This window comes from Uranotaenia lowii, chromosome 1 (genome assembly GCF_029784155.1).
Source record: "Uranotaenia lowii strain MFRU-FL chromosome 1, ASM2978415v1, whole genome shotgun sequence".
Taxonomy (NCBI): domain Eukaryota; kingdom Metazoa; phylum Arthropoda; class Insecta; order Diptera; family Culicidae; genus Uranotaenia; species Uranotaenia lowii.
The window spans coordinates 18,850,566-18,875,317 of record NC_073691.1 but is presented as its reverse complement, the minus strand read 5'-3'; the positions used below and the strand labels follow the sequence as shown (position 1 = coordinate 18,875,317).

The 24,752-nt window shown below is 39.6% G+C and overlaps 1 protein-coding gene across 5 annotated transcripts in view; it reads left to right on the top strand.

Moving 5' to 3' along the window:
• Positions 1 to 24,248, top strand: part of LOC129747902 (partitioning defective 3 homolog) — a 212,170-nt gene extending 187,922 nt beyond the window's left edge. For 2 of the 5 annotated variants that reach the window (XM_055742421.1, XM_055742344.1), the window contains 8 exons: positions 5,571 to 6,361; positions 11,558 to 12,275; positions 12,339 to 13,047; positions 13,120 to 13,624; positions 15,163 to 15,695; positions 15,759 to 16,329; positions 16,859 to 17,644; positions 22,639 to 24,248. In XM_055742421.1, coding sequence (XP_055598396.1) covers positions 5,571 to 6,361; positions 11,558 to 12,275; positions 12,339 to 13,047; positions 13,120 to 13,624; positions 15,163 to 15,695; positions 15,759 to 16,329; positions 16,859 to 17,644; positions 22,639 to 23,095 — 5,070 coding nt within the window. In that variant the 3' untranslated portion in view covers positions 23,096 to 24,248. The remainder of the gene's footprint in view (positions 1 to 5,570; positions 6,362 to 11,557; positions 12,276 to 12,338; positions 13,048 to 13,119; positions 13,625 to 15,162; positions 15,696 to 15,758; positions 16,330 to 16,858; positions 17,645 to 22,638) is intronic. The other 3 variants (XM_055742492.1, XR_008737641.1, XM_055742601.1) reach the window with 3 other exon arrangements.
• The last annotated feature ends 504 nt before the right edge of the window (positions 24,249 to 24,752 follow it).

The following is a 24,752-nucleotide window of genomic DNA, read 5'->3' as shown; positions in this document are numbered from 1 at the left end:
ATTTTAAAAGAAAATTCATTATTGTCATGACGGTTTTCAATTTAATTGATATATTCCGGTTTTAAACTACTGTACAGCCCCGCTTATCCGAGGTAATCGGAGAAATGGCCAACTCGAATAACACGAAATACATACTTTTCCTTGTGTTTTGCCTACCATGTGGGCGCACAGATCGGTAAACGCGGAAGCTCAGATAACAGGAGCTCGGATAAGCGGGGTAACTTTTCCCCTGACTTTTAGGAAAAATGATCTCAACAAACTCTTTTGGTGTTGCGGGATATGGTAACCCTAGGTTGGAGCTAATTTAGGGTTACCATATCCCGCGACTTCAAAGAGAGTACAATGAGATCATTTATCCAAAAAGTCAGGAGAAACGTTAAACAGTAAAACCCCGCTTATCCGAACTCTAGTGAAACCTCGAATTAAACGAAATACATTGACAAGCCCTATTCTTTTGCTTTGGTATTGCATATCATTCAGGCGCATAGCTCGGTTTTTATATGGATTTTATTTTTCTACTTAATCGACGTTTCAGGAAAGTTTAGATTTTAAACTAGCAAAAAAGTCAATTTAGTAGCTAGACAATGTATCGCGACGATAAAACACATTTTTACATGGTTTTTGGATAAAAATGGTGGTACATATACCGTGCTATCTGAGGTGGCACCGAGATTATTTTTTATTCACATAGTATTCCGTCTCACGACATAACTTGACGAACATAATTCCTAAAATTCACTCGGTCCATGGCAACCGTTCTCCAATTTCTCGGGCATCCCACGTTTGCCAGATCACGCTCCACTTGGTCTAACCACCTCGCTCGTTGCGCCCCCGCTCGTCTTGTTCCTACCGGATTCGTAGCGAACACCTGTTTTGCAGGACAGTCGTCCGGCATTCTCGCAACATGTCCCGCCAGCGTATCCGGCCAGCATTCACCACCTTCTGGATACTGGGTTCGTCGTAAAGTCGCGCGAGCTAGTGGTTCATCCTTCGCCTCCACACTCCGTTCTCCTGTACGCCGCCAAAGATGGTTCTTAACACTCGTCGCTCGAATACCCCGAGTGTACGCAGGTCCTTCTCGAGCAATATCCATGTCTCGTGCCCGTAGAGAACAACCGGTCTAATGAGCGTCATATACAGGTTACACTTCATGCGAGGGCTAAGTCTTCTCGACTGCAGTTGCTTGTGGAGTCCATAGAAGGCACGACTTCCGCTGATAATTCGCCTCCGGATCTCACGGCTGGTGTCATTGTCTGCGGTCACCAGTGAGCCGAGATAGACAAAGTCTTCGACTATCTCCAGCTCGTCGCCGTCGATCGTGACCTTGTTATGGACAAGCGGGTTCGGTCGGTCTCGGATCCGCACGCCAGCATGTACTTCGTCTTGGACGTATTAATCATCAACCCAATCCTTCCTGCTTCGCGTTTCAGTTTGTGGTAGATCTCCTCCACCGCCACAGATGATCTGCCGACTATATCAATGTCATCGGCAAAGCAGATAAGTTGACTGGATCTGTTGATGGTTGGTGGCACCGAGATATTTCAATCAAATCCTGTTGATGAGGTTATGTGACTTACATGACAATTACAAATTTTCTTTTAAAATATTTTTGTACTATACTTAAATTTTGTGCATATTGATACCCGTTTGCATACTCAAGGGCGCTTATCACGTATCCCTAAGCTAATATCTACATCCAAAAAAACCATTTCTTCAAAAATCATCAAAAAACCGGAAAAGTCTCCTAAAAGTTCTTGCATTTTTTTATGAATCATACTCATACTGTACAAAGTCGAATTAAAGTGAATTTAGTTTGAAAAACATTGGCTTATCTGCCTTTGGCGAATGTATAAAATCAAGAATCATGAATGTTACAGCTTCTTTATGAGTCAAAATATTTCCCCAAAAAATGTAGTTTATTGAACTGATCCCATTTTAATCAAAATAATTTGACTTTAATAAAAAAATCCGTTTTTTTATCATTGATTATTCTGCACCCTGAGTTTAACCAATTAAACCAATATTTGAATGAACTTCAGGCCGTCCAAAGTTCTGCTAGCTTCAGTTGCATAAGCAAAGGCGTCTACAGGCCTTCATTTATGCAACCAAATCTTCTGCATATTATTTTCATCAATCCAGTAGTGAGCTGAAAAATCCTGATATTTTTTCTCGATTTTTGAAATGTGGAAAAGTTGTAGCGCATTAGGGTGGCAGCGAAAAGGGTCATATCAAATTTTGAAAACCGACAATTTACATTTTGTAGATTGGCCCAAAAAACTGACCTGTGCAAAAATTTCAGCTCAATAGAACTGGATTTTGTAGTGTTTCAAGACGCACAACGTTTCTAAATTTGGCCCTCAAATCGAAATTTTAATGTTGATGCCAAAATGACTTAAAAATGCACAAAACTTCAAGATCAGGATGTCCTCGAAATTTCTTTTTGGTATTTTGTGTTTGGTCCGTAATGTGTTAATCAAATTCACTGAGCTGTAAATGAAATTTTTTTAAATTAAATATTTATAAAATGAAAAAAAAAACAAAATTGGCAAAAATGGCAAATATGATAAAAATGATAAAAATTACCGAAATGAAAAAAAAAACGAAAACGACAAAAAAGTCATAATTAAAAAAAAATTTTTTTTTGTTCTTTCACGGAGAAAAATATATAGATTTATCAGTTTAATTACGCGTCTACAGGAACATAAATGTGGCTGTTTGGTTTTTGTTTTTTTAAATTTAAATTATATATAGGAGAAAGTCGGGTAAAACGGACACAGCGGGTAAAATGGACACTTACAGTATTTCGGAAATTACAATGTTAAGAAAAAATCTAATTATGGGAATATGTTTTCCTAGATGTATTAACACTTTCGAGACCCTTAGTTGCTTTGCAGAAAGCACAAAACAAACAAAGCTTTCAGGATGCACAATTTGATGTAATTTTCTGTAAGCGTTTTCAACGATGAAGTCTTTATTAGGCTTCTCATTGACCATCTGGAAGAAAACCATCGAATTTTGATCGACGGGCTTGAGCAAAAAACGTCTTGAAAAAAAAGTTGCTAGTTCGGGTAAGACGGACAGTTCAAGGTCGGGTAAAACGGACACATAAGTTTATCCAGATATTTCAAGTTTTTTATCGGTTTGATCCTCCATATGCTTTCAGAAGACCTTGGCAAGAGCCAAGGTACCAAAAAGGCCAAAAAGTACTCAGTATCTAAAACAGGCCATAAAAACTGTTAAAAGTTTATCCCTGGCGAAAACAGCCCTATAAAAAAGGGATGCCGAAAACCACACTGTTCAGCTACCGGATTCGGACCAGTTGGTTCCATTTTGGTTTATAAACATTATCAAATGCTTATTTCACAAAAGGTGTTTGACAGAGGCTCCGAAAATTTCAAGAGTTTTTAGGAACAATCGTGTAGGTGTAGAGAAAAATAATACCCAATTCCCGAAACGGGCGAGCTGCAGAAATTTTCGATGAAATGTTTTCCCAAACTGCTCTGTGGACCTAGGATACCAAGCGAAGGGAATGGACTGCTGTACCTACGATATTTTCAACAAGGAAATGATGGAAGAATTTGGTGTGATCGATCCTTGATTATTCTTACCAGTTAGGTTCCCGATTCCTGAATCGGATGGTTTCCCTCCAGGAGTGCTCTTCATTAGAAAAGCTTCATCGGCGTTAAAGTGCATTTTCGGAAGTTAAAATTTGACAAAAGTTGCAGTTTTGATTGGAAATCCAATTTTTGTAGGATCCTAAAGTCTGGTTTCCATGATTTTGAAATTCGGCCTAACCTTTAATGGAGAATTAACTTTTTTGGTAACACAATAGTAATATTTTCATAAAGTAAAATAAGTTTCCACAAAATTGGAAAGGACTAATCTTATACATACTTTTTTATGTTTAGATTAAATTTAGTATGTTGAAGGTTAAAGAAAAGAAAGAGTCACCATCGTTTTATTAAAAGATTTTTTGTTCACATTGATATCATTTTTTTCTTCAATTTAATTCTTCAATAATGGAAGTTAATGTATAAAAACATTATGCATTGCTAAACTTTTGAGTGTCGTTAGGGAAGAACAGTAGCGTAGTACAATGTATAGTATTTGGTTTTTCTAATCATTTAGTCAAAAGTGTATCCTGCTCATGTCCTTTTTTCCCAAACCTCCAACTTGAAATTATTTTGCTAGGATGCAGAGGTAACCTCGGTCCTAAAGCACAAAATTGATCTTTCATCCCTTTCTACCTTTTCCAATCTATCCATTGACTACTAGGACGTGGCCGGCGCCGTTATTGATGTTCAAAGAGAGAGCATCTGTTTTGTGCATTTAGGATGAGCTGCTAATCCCACGCACCATTCTTTTGACCTTTGAGCAAAACTGATGGCCTCGGTCAATCACGGAGTAGCAACCATTGGCGATGTGGAATTCGTTCTACTGAGCCACGCCTGCGACAATGGAGTTCGAAATGCATTAAAAGTAATGTGGAAGCAAAAATGGAATCACCTAATGATAAATGAATTCAAGATGAAGTATTTCGGGTTCCATAGTTCAAAGGTGGATGTGAGTAGTCAATCAAGCTAAGCTAAGCTAAGCTATTATCAAATGCTTATTTCACAAAAGTATGTACTAGTACAGCATTTTTTCGGCAATACCTACCTTTTCGACGCAGTGTTTGTTTTACCCAACCATTTTAAAAAACTGTAATTTGCAAGCATATTTTAGATTGCTATAAAAACAGTCTTGATGAAGGAAATTTACCAATGCCAATGATGAATGTGATAGAGAACAACCTTAACTACCCATCTTACCGAAGAATGCGATGAAAAAAGGTAATAACTGATTTTCTATTGCGATTCTACCTTAGGGTGTCCGTTTTACTCGACTTTCCCCTACGATCAGTGACATGATGTTTTCAGCCTGGTGGAACACCAGTTGTGCACTAAGTGCTGTCAAACTAGTGTTCCACCAGATGAAAACAAATACGCTATGAGAAATTCTAAATTTTGGGCCTTGTTCTCAATCCTGTCCGTTACTTAGTTCCTGAAGTTGTTTTAAAAAAGTTAATAGCTCTCATGCAGCTTATATTTGATTCTAAATGAAGAGGGGCCCCCTAGAAGCCCAAATCCGACACTGCACAAACATACTTTCGTACGTTCCGATTTCGGATTCCGTACGACTGTGATGTTTTTTTTTCTCTTTTCTATTGCCTTACTTCCCCACATTTCTTCGTCTTCTTCTTTCGTTTAATGCGCTCATATCTGAGTGAGTAGTGTATACGCATCACCATCATCAAGCTTCGCTTTGCAGCTATCTCTAGTTCAGTGGGGTGCTCAGTCCGGTATCCGGTGTAGTTACGGGAAAAAAACCGCCCCTAATTATCGCGCGACCGATTCGATCCGATCGTTATTTTGCTCTTCAGTTGCATCGGTTCGGTTCGCTGTTTGGTAATTGATTTCTGCTCCAGTTGCGGAAACTTTACAGGAGCACCCGGCCCGGTCATCGAAAGTGAAACCTTTCTTGTGCTAAAATTAATTGATCTTTTTTTTTTCTTTGCTTTTCGTTTGCAGAATCCCGAATCATGGGTGGTGGTGCATCATCTACAGTCACAGTCCGGCATACTGGATCCGGATGATCACATCAGCGATGTGGCGGACGATCGGGAGGAAATCCTCGCCAGCTACGAGGATTGCCCAGGTGGTCCGGATCCGGGCGTTCCACAGGGTGGAGGAGATGGTGCTAGCGGAAGTTCGGTGGGAACCGGAAGTCCGGACATTTTCCGGACGGATTCCGGCAAATTTGGCCCCGAAACATCTACCCCTCACATTGAGGTCACATCCACTGCCGAACCACCGATGGGACTGGGTCTGCAGGTGCGCCGAGGATCGGAACCATCCCTACATCAGATAGGCGTCACAGATCAACGAAGCCCGCTATACAACGTTAGCCCGAACAGCCACCAGGACACCAAGCGGTGGTCGGCGGCACCGGTTTGCCGGAGCGATTCGGAACCCCCGGAACGGCTTCTTTCGCCCCCGAATGGGGTCAGCTACATGTCCCCGGAGTGGAACGTCCTGCCGGAGGAAGAATCTCACGACAGTCTGCCGCCGCAGCAGTTCAGTCGCTCCGGACGGCTTTCGATGCAGTTCCTCGGTGCCGAGGCGGCCGTCAATGGCTATCGGTGGATGGATGCCGCCGAGCGGGCTTCCGCCAATACCAGTGGCTTCAATGGCGCAGGAGGACTTTCGACCAGTGCCAACTCGAGCTTCAACTCGAAATCGCTACCGAGGGAATCGACGAGGAAGGAGCCGCTGGGGCAGGCCAATGCCTCCGTTTACGAATCGCTGAGGGAGAAGGATGGGTGAGTTTCCACTAAAATTTTACCAAATCTTTAAACTGTGACCCATAGATGGGTCTTGACTCAAACATTCAGTCCGCGATACTTTTTTGTAGAGAAATGAATCCAACTGTGTAAGTAGAAATTTCAGGGACGCATGTTTTTCAACATAAATTTTCATCTTATCTAGTCCCTGAAATTTCAACTTACACAGTCGATTACATTTCTCTACAAAAAAAAAACAAATTTCACAAATGTACGACTGCAAAATGATTTATTGAAAATATTTTCCCGACTAATTAAAATTCAAAACGACATTAGAACACTGTTGAATTTTCTAGTGTTTCTGAGTTCACATAATTTGCAATTTTGTAAATTGATACACCAATCTTGTTACTACATCTTTATGTCATTCGCGACAAGTCATTGAAAAACTTATCCGGTACTACTGTGTTCGATGTTTACTCTTGGGCTCGAACTCACGGACATCGGCTCAGAAAATCTTGTTACTGCTAGCCAAAAAACAAATAAGACCTCTAACGAATATAAAATTCTTCCTTTGTCACCAACACTTCTTCGATTTTTCGGAAAATCCGAAAATTCAATAAAATTCCAAGTATTTTATTAAAAATATGAAAATCTTAGAAATCGAATATGAAATTCAAAAATTACAAGAGCAAAAAACAGGGCGGCCACAGAACCAGGAAAACCGGGAAAAAACCGGGAATTGAAAATCGCACCGAGTAAACCGGAAATTTAGACCCAAAACTGGGAAAATTAACCAAAGGAACCGAAATTCAGTTTTGTTTCCGAGATCAGGGATTCAACCAAAAATTCAAAATTCAGAATAATAATATAAATTTCCCAGTCTGAATTCAACAGTTCAAAAAATGTGTAAGAACAACATTAGTAGTATTGAAATTTATAAACTACTCTAATCTTTCTTCAATTACCTCTCTAAATTGAAAGAAAACATTCAAATTTTACCTGATCCCATAGTTTGAAACTGCCCTGAAGATTGAGATGAGAAATTCAAAAAGTCTCTTAATATTTGTTCAAATATCGCACATCATTACAATCATTAAAAAACCATCAATCATATAAAAACAAGCTTATTAAAGTTAAATTTGGAATCCAGTACTATTTTTTTTTTCATGTTGTGCTTTTAAAATTAACTTTATTCGATTACTGGTCATAATTTATCCAGAAAATTTTGAAATAAAAATTCCGAATTACCCTTTTAAAAGCTTAAATATTTTGAGATTCCTCTGTAAATTTGCGATAAACTTGACAAAAATTGGAATAAAATTTACCAAAATTCTAAAAAAATAAACTCCAAATAGTCTGACGATGTTTTAGCAACACTGTAAAGAACTTTCAACAGCTTTTTGTGAGGGTGTGTTTATGTCGATAGAAGACACTATGTAAATTCTTCAAAAATGTTAAAATGATTCAACATTGCATGATACTTTACTTAATATATACTTATTGGGGTTTTGAGTAATGTATTTGAAAAGAAAAAGCAAATTTATTGCAATATAATTGATTGTTTTTATTTATTTCTTTTCGATAGCACAAGGCAATCCAATTTACGTTTTTCCGTTTGAGGATGGTTTAAGAGCTGATTTTGACTGATTTGAGGGCGACATATCTAAATATGCAGTTTGTTTTTTTTTTCTGTCAGCTTTAGTTTTTGTGATTCAAGGGTAATTTTTTTTTATCAAAATGAATCAATTTTTTTTCAGAGCATAAGTAAAAAAAAAGTTCTTTGATACCGAAAGCTCATAAATGTTCTTCAATGATGTCAGAAATAGTTTCAATTGTGTTTTTGAAACTAGAAGTTTTTCCAAGCATTGTTTCTTTGAATAACTATGTAACATATTAATCCTCTATCAAATGAAGGATAATAAAAAGATTCGAAATCAGTTTTTGTTTTTTTTAATGAGGGTTGCAACCAAATCAATGAAATATGTTGAAAATTTTGCTATATTCCGACTAAAATGGACAATAAAAGTATGAAAAACCTTCGGGATAAAACCGGGAAATTCAAAATGGGAAAGTTGTGGACACCCTGAAAAAATTAGCTTTGGGAGATGGGAATTTTATCAGCTTTGTTTTCCAGTTTTTTCAAATTTTCAATATGGAATAACTCGATTTTCGATTGTGTGCAATGTAGAAGGTAGACAATTTGTTGTATGCAAACTTTATTCAATTTACTCTCAAATATTTTTTTTTAAAAAGTCTTAATTAACTCCCGTGATGTTACAAGAGAAGTATTCGAAATTTGGTCCAGCCTAGTAGAAAAAAAAATAAAATTAAAAATAGTTCAAATCACGACAACAATTATAAATAAGGCCAAATGAGAAAAAAATAAGACTAAAATAAGGTGAACATGAGGCCTAATTGAAACTGAAATAAGACTCGAATAGGAAGAGGATAAAATAAAATAAAATTAAAACTAAAACTAAAATTATCCAAAAAGAGACTACAGTGAGACTTAACTAGGACTACAGAGAGATCAAAATCAGACTAAGATCAGACTAAAATTTAACGAATGAGGCCAAAATCAGACAAAAATTACCCTGAAAGAAAAGTCGGATAAAATTTACTAGGAATTGTGGAAGAAATTATAAGGATATAAGGAATATGAGGAATTGTAAAATAAAAATGAAATCATGCTAAAAGAAGGCTGAAGTATGTTTCAAATCAGGCAAAATTGATACTCAAATGTGAACAAAATAAGAATAAAATGAGCTACAAATGAGACTTAAATAGGACTACAATGAGCCTGAAATTCAACGGATGAGTGTAAAATTAAACTAGGAAAATACTTAAATAAGACTGGAATGAAATAAATATAAATACGATCAGAAACTTGACAGAAAATAAACTGAAACAAGCTTAAACACGTGAGATAAAAATGAAATTTGAATACGACTCTAAAAGGATGAGGCTAAGATAAGACTAAAATAAAACCAAAATGAGACAAAAATAAGACTAAAATAGCACTAAGACTCAAATGAGATCAAAATTTGACTAAAATAAGACTCAAATTAAATTGAATGAAAATAACTTAACACTAAATAAGACTGAAGTAATGCTAAAATGACATCCTAAATTAGACGAAATTAACACTAAAATGAGACCAAAACAAGAATAAATTACAATGCGCTTGAGAAGAGATTTAAAAAGAACTGAAACGAGCCTGAGGTAAGAATAAAATTGTACTGAAATGGTACTAAAATTTAACAATTGAGACTAAAGTCAGGCTAAGATAAGACTTAATAAAACAAAAATCATACTGAAATAGATTAAAATAAGTTTTGAAAAAGATAGTAGGATGATAGTGAGAAAAAGTTAAGAAAAATTATAAAATTGAAATACAAAAAAAAGATTAAATCACAACAAATATTGTTTTTTTTCGTGTTTTCTCATTTTTCATTTGCTATCTTCATCATCGAAATTGTGTTTGTATTTTTTTTAAATAATGGGCGGAACAAATATCAATTTCTAATTTTGCCTTTTGTCACCCCCCTCCCCCCTCACCCCTTCGAAATTTACGAAAAACCCGAAGAGGGGAGTAAATAAAGTTTGAAATAATTTATGGAATTTTCGAAAAAATTATCAAATATCCGAAAGATGACAAGAGCAAAAAACAAATTGTAGAAGAAGAGATTTTTATCACCTTTGATATTCTTGGTTTATTGAATTTTCCGATAAAAAAAAAATGATTTATAGGTTTTGTGCAATGATATAGTATGCAATTTTGTTGCATACAAGCTTCCGTGCAATTTATTCCAATTTATTAGTTTTTGGCATTATTTTTTATTATCCCCCCTCGCGATGTTCCAACTCCGAGTGACAAAAGAAGGATTTGAAATTTATTCCGGCCTATAATTTAATATAATTAACATATAACGCATAATTAACATATAATTTACGAAAATGACAAAATATGATCATCTACAAAAAACATGATTTACAAAAATTATTAATAGTGAATAAAAATTGACAACCATAAAAAACTACAGTATGCTATTATAACTTTATTAAAGATTTACAGTAAAAATGTAAAACTTGAGCAAAAACAGAAAAAAAATCCAAAACTTCAAGACTTTAGAATTGGAACACAATTATAGGAATAGTGAAAAAACGGCTTAGGTAAAAATTTACAAAAAATACGAAAATGAAAAGAATTAAAAAAAAATGATCAAAATGTAAAAAAAACTGGCAAAAACTGTATTAACAAAAATCACCAAAAGTGAGAAATCCGCCAACGATTTATAGAAACTGATTAACATTTAAAAAAAGAGAAAAATTATAAAATTTAAAAAAATGTCGAAAATGCCAAAAGTTGCTAAAATGACAAAGAAGGAAAAAAATGACTAACAGCAAAATGACAAAAATGGCAAGACGTTAGAACTGGAACACAAATTACAGGATCAGTTAAAAGACGGCTAAGATAAAAATTTACAAAAAAACACGAAAGTGAAAAGAATAAAAAAAACAAAATGTAAAAAAACTGGCAAAAAAAATGATGCAACAAAAATCAACAAAAGTGAGAAACCTGCCGAAAATTTAGAGAAAACGGAGAGTTAATCACCGTAAATTTATTTTTATGAAATTATTTTATCGGCTATATCGGTGAAATTTATATTCTTCGAGAAATAATATTTAAGAATTGAGAGATTATAGACGGATAGAATATTAGAATAAGGTGAAAGATGTTGAAAATGAGCGGAAGGGTAATTTTAATATGAAAAACTTTTCATCGCATTTCATCGTTTTGTTCCTCACGGGCCTACTACCTTGCAGTGGTACAATTCTATCCGTTATCAACCACTGTTGTGTTAGACTCAACCCTGTCCGATTCTAACATTTCAAAATAGTTGATCCGTGATTGAACAAAAGTTAAGTATGTGGTGAAAATGCTTCTTAAAAATTTCTACCCGCTCATTTTCAACACCTGTAATTTTCTTCTAATCTTCTTCTATCCATCTATAATTTTCAATTCTTGAAATGTTCTCACTATAAGAACATAACATTCACCGATATGGCCGTGAAAAATTAATTTCAAAACATGAATCACGGTGATTAATCTTAATTAATAAAGTTAAACTTAAACCTTCATCCAAATTCCAATGTTTTAGAATCTTAATAAAAATGATTTTTAAAAACACGTGAAATAATGTTATTTGTTTTCTCTCGTTCCAATTCCAGTGAAATGCTGCTGGTGGTTAACGAAAACGGCGGTCCCCTGGGTCTGACGGCGATTCCAGACCCGGACATCGGTGGACTGCTGGTGCAGAGCGTGGAACCGGGCAGCCGGGCCGATCGGGGCCGACTGAGGCGGGGCGACCGGATCCTGGAGATCAACAACATCAAGCTGGTCGGGCTTTCGGAGAGTTCCGTGCAGGAGCATCTCAGGAAGAGCCTGTCGTCGTCGGAGCTGCGGCTCCGGGTGATTCGAGCGACGACTGCCCGGAATAAGCGGGACAACCGGGTGTCGCAGATGATCGAGGCCGAGGAGAAGCCGGCGGGGACCAAGGTGGCAACGGTTTCTCCGACCAGGAAGGTTCCGGGAGCACCATCGGGGATCAGTAATCTGCAGGCGGCCAATACGAGGAAACTGGGCAAGCGGATCGAGATTACACTGAAAAAAGGAATAAATGGGCTCGGCTTTTCGGTCACTACCAGAGATAATCAGGCCGGGGGTCAGTGTCCGATTTATATCAAGAATATCCTGTCGAAGGGGGCAGCCGTTGAGGACGGCCGATTGAAGTCGGGCGATCGGCTGCTGGAGGTAGACGACGTTCCGATGACCGGTAAATCTCAGAGCGAAGTTGTTTCGATTCTGAGGGCAACGGAATTTGGAGCCACCGTTAGGATTGTGGTCTCGCGACAGCACGAGCTAGCGGATGTTGAGGAGAGGGAAATTGTAAGTTGACTATTAGTTTTCGGTAATTTATTAAACTTATTTTAATATCATGAATACTTTCAGGGTTGTGGAGTGGAAAACGAGCACAAAAACACACCGCCCAAGCCTCCACCACCGGTTCTCCCGAAGTCAGCTCTAAAGCAAACTTCCCGGGCCCGATCGGAGGAGATTCTGGACTCCCACGATGGCACCAACGGTGGTCTCTACTACCAGTCGAAAAATGTACGGTCGCTAGTATCCAAAATGTCCCCCCCATCCTCTTCTGTGAATCAGGCCTATCAGCATACCAATGGTGGTCCGCCGCCGGTCCAAAAGAAACCCCTCACGTCGATCCTCAAATCGGCATCGACTAATCAGGTTTCCGAACTTTTCCAGGATCAACAGCAGCAACACGTGGGAGGGAATGCGGCAGGTTTAGGGGGCAGCAATTCTTCCTCCAGCGGAACGGTTTCCGGTTCGGGTATTCAGTGGAAGAATCGCGAGATCCTAACGCTGCACATACCGGTACACGATACCGAGAAAGCTGGTCTGGGGGTTAGTGTGAAGGGCAAAACCGGGTCCGGAAACAGCAGTAGTGGTTCCGCCGGGAGTGGCAGCAAACATGACGGCGATCTGGGAATCTTCGTGAAGAGTGTACTGCATGGTGGGGCTGCCAGTCGAGATGGGCGGCTGAAGATGAACGACCAGCTGCTGAGCGTTAACGGAGTTTCACTTCTGGGACAGTCGAATGCCGAGGCCATGGACACGCTGAGGAGAGCTATGCTGCAGACTAGTATGTTTTTTTATTGGTTTTCTTCTACTCAGATAAGAGATGTTAAAAACACACCTAATTTTTCTTCCACAGGTGGAACAAGCCATCCCGGTAAAATAGTTCTCACCGTAGCTCGAAGAGTCGGTCGACCGATGAGTACCGGGGAACTCGCGCACGATCCGGTGGACAATTCCAACTCCAGCGAACAGTCCGGTGCAACCGTGATATATCTCAGTCCGGAGAAAAACCAGCAGCAGCAACCCGGCAGCGAGAAATCGTCCCAGCACAAACGGTACAGCAATCCGGTGCTGGACCGGCTAACCGGGGGAACTGGTGCGGGCGGTTCCTCTCAGTCGCTGCAGTCTCAATCAAGTGCCAACAATGGTGGAAGTCCCACCAATACTTTGAATGGTCATCATAATTCGGCGTACCATCACCAGCACCAAAGACCGACACCGATGCAAGCTGGCGGTGCTCATCAGCTACGCAACGAGAGCTACTACATGGCCACGAACGACAACTGGAGCCCGGCCGGCGGAATCAATCTCAATGGGAGCAATGCGGTGCTGATCGAGGAAGATCCGGAACCCACCTCACCGTGAGTCTGATCTTTTAACTAGCACTACTCTGCCCCTACTCGCATAACAGTCCCATATGGATAGGAAACGCTAACAATATGGGACTGTTATGCGAGTAGGGGCAGTACTAGGGTTGGTCACGATTTGGATACCTAAGAACTAAGTATTCAAATGTCCTGCAGACAGGTTGGAAAATTTAGAACAGGTTTAGATATCCTGTTTTGTTGGTAAAGTGAAGGGAAACCAATCTCAGGAAAATAGGTAGTTAGAGAAATCTGGAGAGAATAATTAGAGTAGGCTTTCTTGTAGAGTCCACCTCTAAAAGATTCTGAACAGTTTCTGAGTGCACTGTGGAGATTCCTACAGATACCCTGGAAAATGTTTGAAGAACTTTGACTTAGACTTAGACTTGAAAGGGTTCCTGAGGATTCTTTACAGAGTTACGGTCTTGAGGGTTCATAAAGCCCTCTGGAGGTTCCTCAGAAGGCCCTGAAAAGTCTGGAAGGCCTTGGTAGTGTACCTGAGGGGAGTTTAAAAAGTTTCTTGGGGGGAAGGAGGCAGCGTTCCTGAGAGAACTACCGTGAGTTGCCTCTGGGGGCTCTACAGGTTTGATGAACGAACTGCTCCGATTTTGAAAGGTTCTGAGGGGACTCTGAAGAGTTCCTCAGACAGTTCTAGATAATTTTAAAGAAGATCCTGAAAAGATAATCAGGATACTCTGGAGAGTTTCCAAGGACATTTGAAAAGTTTCTATGGACTTCCTGAGAAGATTCTAAAGAGTTACTTGGGGGTCTCGGTAGATTTCCTGATGGGACTGTAATAAGTTCTAAAGAAGCTCTTGAGAGTTCGTTAAGGAACTCTGGAGAGTTTCTAAGCAGAATCTGGATTGTTCCTCAAAGCATTCTGAAAATTTCTTAAGGGGATCTGGAGAATCCTGTTAGAACTTTTGAACAGTCTCTGATATTCTTAAATTCCTCTTAAGAGATGGTGGCTCTAGAGAGCTCTTAGAAGGCTTCTTAGAAATAATCTTAGGGATTCTCGAGGTTTCAGAAGGCACTCTATATTTTTTCTTAGGAGACTCTAAAAAGTTACTTTGGAGATTTTGTAGAGTCTCTGAATAATCTGGATGATATTAAAGTGGAGAGTTCATACATATGGTGAAGATTTTCTGGGAATCTCTGAAGTGCAGTTCGTTAGGGGATTGTGGATAGCTTTGTCTAGTAATACATGTCAGTAGATTTCCGCAGGGTACTCCGGACGATTGATTCCTTAGGGCACTAAAGAATTCCTGAAGGGATTCCGAAAAGTTCTTCAAGAGACCTCGAAGAGTTATAAAAGAGATTCTGAAGAGTTTTTTTTAGAGGAACGGGGTTTCTTAGGGGACTCTGGGTATTGATAACGAAGTTCTGTACATACTCTGCAGAATTGTTTTCTGATACTTGATTACATTTCTGCAGGTCATCGGTCATCATTTTAAAAACTTATGTAAAAAAATCGAAACAAAAAGAAAATAGAATGAACATTCTTAAAATTGCCTAATCTTCATTTTTCTCAACAGCACCTTCAACCTAACCCGACCGATGGAAGGCGGCGCCCACTCGACGTCAACCCCGAACGGCGACGTCACCTATGCCAGCCAGCTTTCGCTGGATACCAATCCACCCGGGCTAGATGCCTTCTCCCGGGACGCCATCGGTCGCCGGTCAATGTCCGAGAAGCATCACGCAGCGCTGGACGCCCGAGAAACCGGCACCTATCAGCGGAACAAAAAACTCCGCGAAGAACGGGAACGGCAACGGAAGGCCGGCATGTCCGGTGCTGGATCGGTGGAATCGCTGACCAGCGGCCAGATGGGCCGGATGAATAGTTTGAAGGCCAAGTCGGATCTCAAAGCGGAAGCGCTGGATCGATTGGGCGAACTGGGACCCTCGTTGGGTATGAAGAAGTCTTCGAGTTTGGAGTCGCTACAAACCATGGTGCAGGAAATTCAGATGGCCGATGAACCGCGGGGACCGAATGCACTGAGGACGCCTAGGGGTCGGGGCCGAGAGGAGATATTGAGGGCGGCCGTCGAACGACCACCGGAATCTCGTTAGTTTTTGTTTTTCTTAAGATTTTTTTAGAAGTGATCTGAAGGTTTTTATTTCATTTTAGAAGCCAAGAAGCACTGGCTGCTGGAGGATGCAGCGCCGGAAGGCGACTCGGGTGGTTTTGCCCCTCGGGGAAGTCCATTCCAATCGTCGTTGAACGACGGAAAGCACAAGAACCGACCGAAAAAGAATGGCCTGTTCCGTGGAATCGGTCACATGTTCCGATTCGGCAAGCACCGTAAGGACGGCATCGCACCCATCAGTGACAACGTCCCAGCGGATTACACGGCTGGTGGCTGGAATGAAACATCCGCTGGCTCTTCTTCGTCGGCTCAACAGAAAACTCAAACCCTCACTGTTAAGAGTGCCAGTTCCAAGAACAGTCAAACTATTGGAGGAGGTCCGCTTCCAAACGGAACTAGTAGCGGATCCAAATCGAGGACCGGTTCGATTGAGCGGTCTGCCAGTGCCGGTGTTGTTCTGAATCATCCTCCTCAGTATCAACCTCCGCCACCTCCCCAGGGGCAGCAGGGTCACGGCCACCAAAACGGAGGAACCTCGATCCACCACACGGATGTGTTCAACCATCGGTATTCGCACTACGTCAACTACGAGGAGCTGCAACAGCAGATCAGGTGAGTTTTGATAGTCTGCTTCCGGGTTCGCGATCGATTGATCCTCGGAGATGTAAATACCTGCAAAAAATAGATGCAAACTTCACTCTCAGTTGTCATTGCCACGTCATCTGGTTTCGGGCTCATTTTCAGCGCAATAATAATATCACTGTTCATGTTAAATATTTTCATTCTGTTTCCCGGGCTGCGGATAACTTTTCAAAGCTATCACATTAACAAAATACTCTCATCGCTTAACTTCTGATGTTCTTGTTGAAGAATATCAATCTTCAAAGTTTCACTGAATGATCGTCGTCTAAGCCAATGTGGTATTTATGTTTTTATATTTTTCCATTCCATATTTTGCTAGTCTTGTTTGATTTTTTTAAATAAAAAAAAGTCCTTTACTCCAATGTTTATCGCTATTATCGCACAGAACCCGCCGTTTTAAGACCACAGTTTCTAGATCATTGGCAAAGCTCTAGTGTTTATAAACCTAAACAAAAAAAAAAACAAAACAATCCTCTATGTGTGTTCTGAAACTTTGCAGTAACCGACTAACGCTGGGCTCGCGGTCCTCGTCCTATGGTAATCTTGCTAGCTCTGGTGGTAGTTCCGCTAACCATATCTATGCTCTAATAAGCCACAACCTTAACAATAACGCTACCACGAAAAGCACCGGCTGCTACCGTACTACTACTGTTAGTCCTAATAACCCCGCTAATCAAACCGCCGCTGTTCCGGCCGCCGTCACAGTCTTAGCCTCGAGTCGACCCCGGTCGATTTCGCCCCCCACAACAACAGTGGTCCGCAGGGTCACTCCATCACCAGTCCCACTAGCATCGGACATAAGGCCGGATCTACTGCAAACCACCGAGCTGCTGGCGGCGGCAGGTTTGCTTACTTCCAACAACGTTCACCGACGGCCACGCCTCGTAACTCCGGCCCCGGAAGCCGAGGAAAACACCAACTACCATCCGCGGCAGCTAAGCAGCGACTACTGTCGGTATGTGAGCCGAACGCTTGGACCAGCACCGCCAACAACGGACACCATCCACCAGCGCCGGGGTACGGGTTCGTTATTCCTTCAGCCGGAACTAATGGACGCCGGTGTGCCTACCATCATCACCACCAGCAGCAGCTATACCATCAACATCAGCGGCAAAAGTACCACCAACACCGGCAACGGTGCGAGCAGCAGCAGCAGCAGCAGTACCAGCAACAGTGGACCTAGTAGTGGTCCACCTGTTCCGGTGGATTCCGTCCTGTCGGAATCCATACTGGAGCAGATGCGGCAACAGGTGCGCCGGCAGCGGGAAAAGGTTGAGGAGGAAAGGTAATGTCCCCGAGCGTAGTAGTAACTCCCCTCTCCCCCTTATAGGCTTGTGCCGCGCTTTGCTTGCTTTTTTCCATTTTAGCTAAATTAAGATATAGGCAGTAGTTTGAGATGAGACTAATTTTTAGTAATATTAAGGTGTGTGAGAGTGTTGGTTTAACTTTTAACAACCATTTTGAAATTACTTCCAGTGAAGACTCCGAACAAATTCTAAGAAAATTCCGAGGAATTACTGGGGGGTCTTGGAGAAGTTTTAAGAAGAGTCTAGAGGGTCCCTTAGAAGACTATGAAAAGTTCCTGGAAGCACTCTGAAAAGTTTCTCAAACTCTGGAGAGAGTATCTTAATGAACTCTCAACAGTGCCCGAGGGGACTCTAGGAAGTTCCTCTGAGGAGACACTAAAATGTTCTTAGAGGACTCTGGAGTATTCCTAAGGCACCTCTGGAGAGTTTCTGAAGTTCCTGGAAGAAACTCTGAAGAATTCCTAAGAAGACTTGGGGAATTACTGGGGGGTCTCGGAGGAGTTTTCGAGAAGAGTTTAGAGAGCCTTGTGACCTCTAGAGGGTCCATTAGAAGACTGTAAAAAGTTCCTCAAACTCTGGAGAGAGTATCTTAATGAACTCTCAACAGTGCCTGAGGGGACTCTAGAAAGTTCCTCTGAGGAGACACTTAAATTTTTCTGGAGAGGACTCTGGAGAAATCTTAAGGCGACTCTGGAGAATTTTGTTAAGTTCCTGGAAGGAACTCTGAAGAATTCCTAAGAAGACTTGGGAGAGTTCCTGTGGAAATTTCGAAGACCTTATCGGACTCTGGAGAATTTCTGTGGGAATTTTTATGACTTCGTAAAGAGACTCTGGCAAGTTTCCAAAAAAAAAAATTCTTCTCTTCTCTTTAGGAGACTTTAAAGGTTTACTGAAGTTACTTTGAAAAGTTTTTATGAATAATCTGGAGTTATTGGGGAGACTCTGTAAAGTTTCTGAGAAGACAACATTAAAATTTGTAAACGTACATTGAAGAATTCCTGAGGGAACTCTGAAGAAAGCCTGGAAAGTTTTTAGAGAATTCCCTAAGGGATTTCGGAAATTTCTTTGAATTCCTCTGGAGTGTTTTCGAGCTACTCTTTAGAGTTCCCGAGAAGACTCTGGAAAGCTCATGAAGGGAACTCGAGAGCATTTATTAGAGGACTCTGGAATATTCCTGATGGGAATAAAACAGGTTTTCTGAGATGATTGTGGAGATATCCTGAGTGAACTCAGAAGATTTCCTGAAGAAACACTGAAGAGTTTTCAAGAGAACTCCGAAAAGTTCTGTTGGAACTCTAGAAAATTCATACGGAGACTATGGAAAGTTTCTTAAGTTCCTGAAAGGAATTCTTGATAATTCTTGAAAGGACTTGACTGTGCAACCTCTGGAGAACTGATGAGACTCTTAAGAGTTGAGGGAAATTTGGAGAATTGTTGTTGGAACTTTGAAAAATTCGTGCTTGGAACATTGAAGAAACTAGGAAAAGATTCTGGAGATTTCCATGAAGGATTTTAGAAAGTTCTGTAGTGATTATGGAGAGTTTTTGAGGTTACCTTTTAGAGTTTCGGAGAGTCCGTTACAGGAATTTGAAGAGCGTCTGAATGGAGGCTGTAGAACCCCTGAGAAGACATTGAAGAGTTCCCGAATGAACTCAGGAGATTTTTTAAAAGGCTCTGGAGATATCCTGAATGCATTATGTAGAGTTCTTGAGAAGACTCTTAGAATTCTATAGAATTCCTGATAGGATTCTGAGGAGTTCTTGCGGCTACTCTACAGAGTTTTTGAAGTGATCCTGTGGAACTCTAAGGGAGGCTCTTATCTCGATGAGGGGACTCTGGAACATTTCTAAGAAGACACTGGCCAGTTCCTGAAAGGATTACGAAAGTTTCTAGATTTTAGAGTTTTCCTGTTGAATTTTGGAGGGTTTCAGAAAAGAAGATGAATTGACCCTGTGACTTTCTGAAAAGATTCTGAATAGTTCCTAAGGGGACTTGGAGACTTATGAGAAAACTTTTGAAAGATCTGTGAGGGATTCTGAGGAGAGTTTTTGAAAAGCACACAAAAAAAATTATACTTTAAAAAAGGTTTAAATACAACACATTTAACAAATTGTCAAACTATCAAAGTTGTAAAATTTATTCAAACTGGCCGGTTTTTCAAAATCGTTAAAATTGGCAAATTTTAAAACTGTAAGAACCTAAGATTTTCTAAAGGAACTTTAGTGGATTCACAAAGGAAATTCCTAAGGTGAAAATGTAAGAATTCTGTGATGACTGATGGAGGTTTAAGAAAGAATCTGAAGAGTTCCTCAAGAACTTCAGGAGAGTTGCTGAAGAGAACTCGTGATTCCTAAAAAGACTTTGGAGAGTTCCTCAAAACATTCTTGAGATGACTCTGGACAGTTTCTGAAAAGACTCTGGAGATTTTTCGGAGGAGATTGTGGGGAGTTCCTGAGGAGACTTTGGAGAGTTGAAGAGATTTCTTTGGAGAGATTTTAAGATAATTCTTATCTTATTCTATTTTAGATTCTTATTCTAGATCTTAAGAAAGATTCTGAAGAGTTCCTAAGGAGAATCTGGAGAGATTCTTGAAGATAGTCCGGAGAGTTTTGGAGAGGATTTTAGAGACTTCCTGTGGAGTCTTTAAATGAAACTGGAGATTCCTAAGGAGAATCTGGAGAGATTCCTGAAAATAGTCCCGAGAGTTTTGGAGAGGATTTTAGAGACTTCCTGTGGAGTCTTTAAATGAAACTGGAGATTTTCTGAGAAGACTCTGGAGAGATGATGATATGACTGAGGAAGTTTCCATTGGTTATTTTGGGGACTTTTTAAAGAGATTTTGAAAGGTTCTTAAAAGGCTCAGTAGAGTTTATGAGAAGTTCTTGAGAAGACTCTTAGGATTCCGTAGATTTCCTGATACGATTCTGAGGAGTTGTTGCGGAAACTCCGCAAAGTTTTTGAAGTGATCCTGTAGTACTTTCAGGGAGGCTTTTCTCGATTCGGGGACTCTGGAATGTTTCTAAGAAATCTCTGGCCAGTTCCTGAGGGGAATCCTAAGAGTTCCTGTATAGATTGTAAAGTTTTCCTGGTGGATTCTGGGTTTCTGAAGGCACTCAAAAGAGTTTCTAATTTTACCCTGTGAGTTTCTAGAATGATTCTGAAGAGTTCCTAAGTGAACTATGAAGAATTATGAAAAAAAACTTTTGAACGTTTCTGTGGAGGAAGCTGAAGAGTTTCTGAGTAGAGTTCTTGAAAAATACACCAAAAACTTTTTTTTGTTGTTTTTTTGTTTTTTACTGGGATTTTAACACTCTCGTGTTATTCATCCCCTATGACACAAAAAAAATATAAAAAAGGATGAAAATAACACATTTAAGAAATTGTCAAACTTTCAAAGTTGTCAAATTTATTAAATTGGTCGATTTTTCAAAATTGTTAAAATTCGGAAAGGAACTTTAATGGATTCCTAAAGGGACCCTTAAAAATTCTAAGATGAAAATAAAAAAATATAGAAATCTATAATGATGACTGATAGAGGTTTAAGAAAGAGTCCGAAGAGTTCCTGAAGAGCATCAGGAGAGTTGCTGAAGGAAGCTCTGGATAATTCCTAAAAAGACTTTGGAGAGTTCCTGAAAAACTCTTGAGGGAAACTCTGGACAGTTTCTGCAAAGACTTCGGAGAATTTTTGGAGGAGATTATTGAGAGTTCCTGAGGAAACTTCGGAGAGTTGCAGAGGTGGCTTTGGAGAAATTCTAAGATAATTCTACGGGGTTCCTAGAAATACTCTGAAAAGCTCTTGAGGAGAATCAGGAGCGAATCTCCTCAGGGTTCCTGTAGATAGTTCGGAGAGTTTTGGAGAGGAGTTTAGAGACTTCCTGTGGAGTCTTTAAATAAAACTGGAGAGTTTCTGAGAAGACTCTGGAGAGTTCATGACTAGACATAGGAGATTTCCATAGGATATTTTGAGGACTTTTAAAGGAAATTTCAGAGAGTTCGAAAAAGGCTCAGTAGAGTTTATGAGAAGTCCTCGAGAGGACGCCTGAAGTGTCTTATGAGATTCTGAAGAGTTTCTTATGAGACTCTGGAAAGTTCCTGGGGGAACCCTGGAGAGTTTCTGAGAAGACTTTGGAAAGCTTCTCAGATGATTCTAGAGAATTTTTTTAGGCAACTGTGAAAAGTTTCTGAGTGGAATGTTTGTAGAGGAATACTGGAAAGTCTCATAAGGAGCTTGGGGGGAAATTTCTTGAAAAACGCTGAAGAGTTTCAAGAGAAAAAAAAACGTTTAAAACGTTAAAAAAGAGTGTTTCTGAGGGAACTCTAAAATGTTTAAGCGAAAGTTCTCGAGAGTTTCTTTAGAAAAGTTTTTGTCATATGTCCACTACTGCAAAAGAACTCACAAAATTGTTACAGATCAACAACACTCACTCAAAAAGATGGAAAAATGTATTTTTTTATAGTAGTTTCTAGGTTATGAAAAAATATAACACAATTAACCAAATTAAGTTATCTATTTAAATTTGCATGCCTTTAAGGTTTACCCAAGAGTAGCTTTAAAGTAGTTAGATTTGAAGGTATAGAATTCATCATTTCACGCAACATTGCATGCTTTTCCTAGTTTGAGGCCTAATCCATTGCCTACCCGTAGGCGCATTACTTGTTCAAAAATTCATACTGATTCATACTCATTTATCATTCATTCGTTCTTTTATAAGTCGTTATTTTAATCAGAATTTTATCAATTAAAATTTGTGAAGTGTGTGAAGTTTTGCTCGATCGTTCGTTTTTGTCGTTTGTTTCCCCCCGATTTGTATGTTTTACTTTGTGCCGATTGTACCAAGCTTTATTTTTCATTTTGGAAAATGTTTTTCTTCTCTTCTATACTTTTTTGTTTCCGCTTTGGGTTGTTTTACTTGAAAAAAAAACTTGTAAAATATCCAAACTGTACCGTAATTTAAAAAATCCGAAACTCTAGTCGACGACATCACCATTATCATTCCCAAAGATCAGCTCGCAACACACCCCCGGTGGACCTTAGCAGTTTGCAGCATCATCAGCAACAGTTGGCTCAGCAGCAACAGCTCAAGTTGAAACAAGGCCGGCCCGTATCCAGTTATTACGACGGGGCGGGTGCACCGACTTACGAAATCATTCAGCACAATGGCCTCGGGGGATCGCAGCGGAAGTCCAGTCAACCTTCTTCGCCCTCCAAACAGCTGCAACAACAACAGCAGCAACAGATCAATGGCAACAGCAACAGCAACAACAACTGGAACGGGACGATCTCATCGACCGGAAGTGGGGGCAGCGGAAGCACCGGAGGACCTCCACCCGGCTACCATCATCAGCCTCCTAGTGGGCATGGTTCGATCCGCAGCCGGGGCCCATTTGTGACCCAGGTCCAAATCCAGAACCCGCTGCCCTATCAATGATCCGAAGCCTAACTGAAGGCGCTTTTGGATATCTCAAACGGTTTTGTTCAATCACCCCTGAATTGGTTAAATTATTAGGCATCAGGCAAACCAAACTGTTCAGTCTCGAGTTCTCGATCCGTCAAAATGATGTTTTAAATCATTTGTTTCTTTCGTTACCATTTACGTTACGAATTATTAGGCTCTAGTTACGCGGAACCGTTACGTTAAGTAAGAAGTATTTAGCAGGTTATATTTACAGTTTTCATATCATGTCATAGTCCGTATCATCAACAAGCTTGTATAATTATTTACTTTTTTTTTACCAAACTGACCACCTTGAAATGTTTCTAAGCTTCTACTTACTATTTCATTAGTTTTTTATCCACTTTTTTTACTTCTAAACGAATCATTTCAAAAGACTCATAATAAATCGCTTTCATGTATGTGTGAGTAAAGTCTCTATTGTAAATTATTATAATTTAACATTCGAACAAAAAAAACAATAAAGCATCGAACCGCATCCCGTTAAAAAAAATCGAATAAATCGCGCTGTGTAAATAATTCAAAGCCTGAAACAAACATAGGAAGAAACATTTTTTTTTCGGTTCCAAATCTCCGCTAGTTAAATTTAAAAGAATAAAAAAATCGTGTAAATAATACCTTTAAATAAACCTAAATATTGTAGGGAATAAACTAATAAGAAAAAAAATCCTTCCATTTATATTAAAAAAAAAGTAAGTTGATCTTCATTGATGTTTATCTTTATTGAAAACAAGAGAGAAAAATAAACTATCGGAAAACACAACCGTTCCCGGAAGGTTTTGGTGCAACCGGTTAAAAATTGCACCACGTTTAAATTAAAATCAATATTAATAGTTATTATATTAAAGAGAGATAAAAAATAAAAGAAAGAGCTGTACTTACTTAGGTTTAGAGGCAGAAAAAAACTAATACTGATTGAGTCCGAAAATCGGTGATCAATATGAGAAAAAAAAACTTAAAAGTTCTCAACCGAATTCCATTTGTTAAGTATCGGATGTTAAAGTTTTAAGGCTTTGTACTTATACTTACTCAAAAAGCGAAAAAGAAACAAAAAACCGCGTTGGTATTTCCGATCAAGAGTAGATATCATTGTGTAAAATATATTCCAAAACTAAAAAGATTACAACAAGCCGTTCCAGTTTTTTTTTCAGCGGAACTGAAGAGAAAAAATCCTTATCATCGTCGACTTTCCCCCGGACTTCAGAGTAAAAGATTACCCGCAATCCGGTTGAAACCGGCCGGCTTAAAACGTTGTGACTTACTTTAAAACATTCACTAGAAGGTGATTGATTAGCGCTACTTATAGCGCAGTTATTCTTCCTCGAGGGTCAGACAAATCGCGCTAGATTAATTCAAATGAATCGTTTGAGATGTTTTAGTTTTACGTTTTTTTTCCAATCGTCACTAGACAGTGTGAAACCGGTTCAAACCCGGATTAGCGGCCAGCTGACCAGCTGATCGGTGCCTGATCTCTTATGAAGGTTCTTGAGATTAATCAGATGAACTGGTTTTCGCTGGGAAATGATGACACACGGGTAGGAGTTTAGTTTTCGTTATTAAAATAGAAGATTCGAAGGGTCAATTCTGACGATTGATTGATTGATACGTGTGCTCTACTAGCAATGAAATGTAG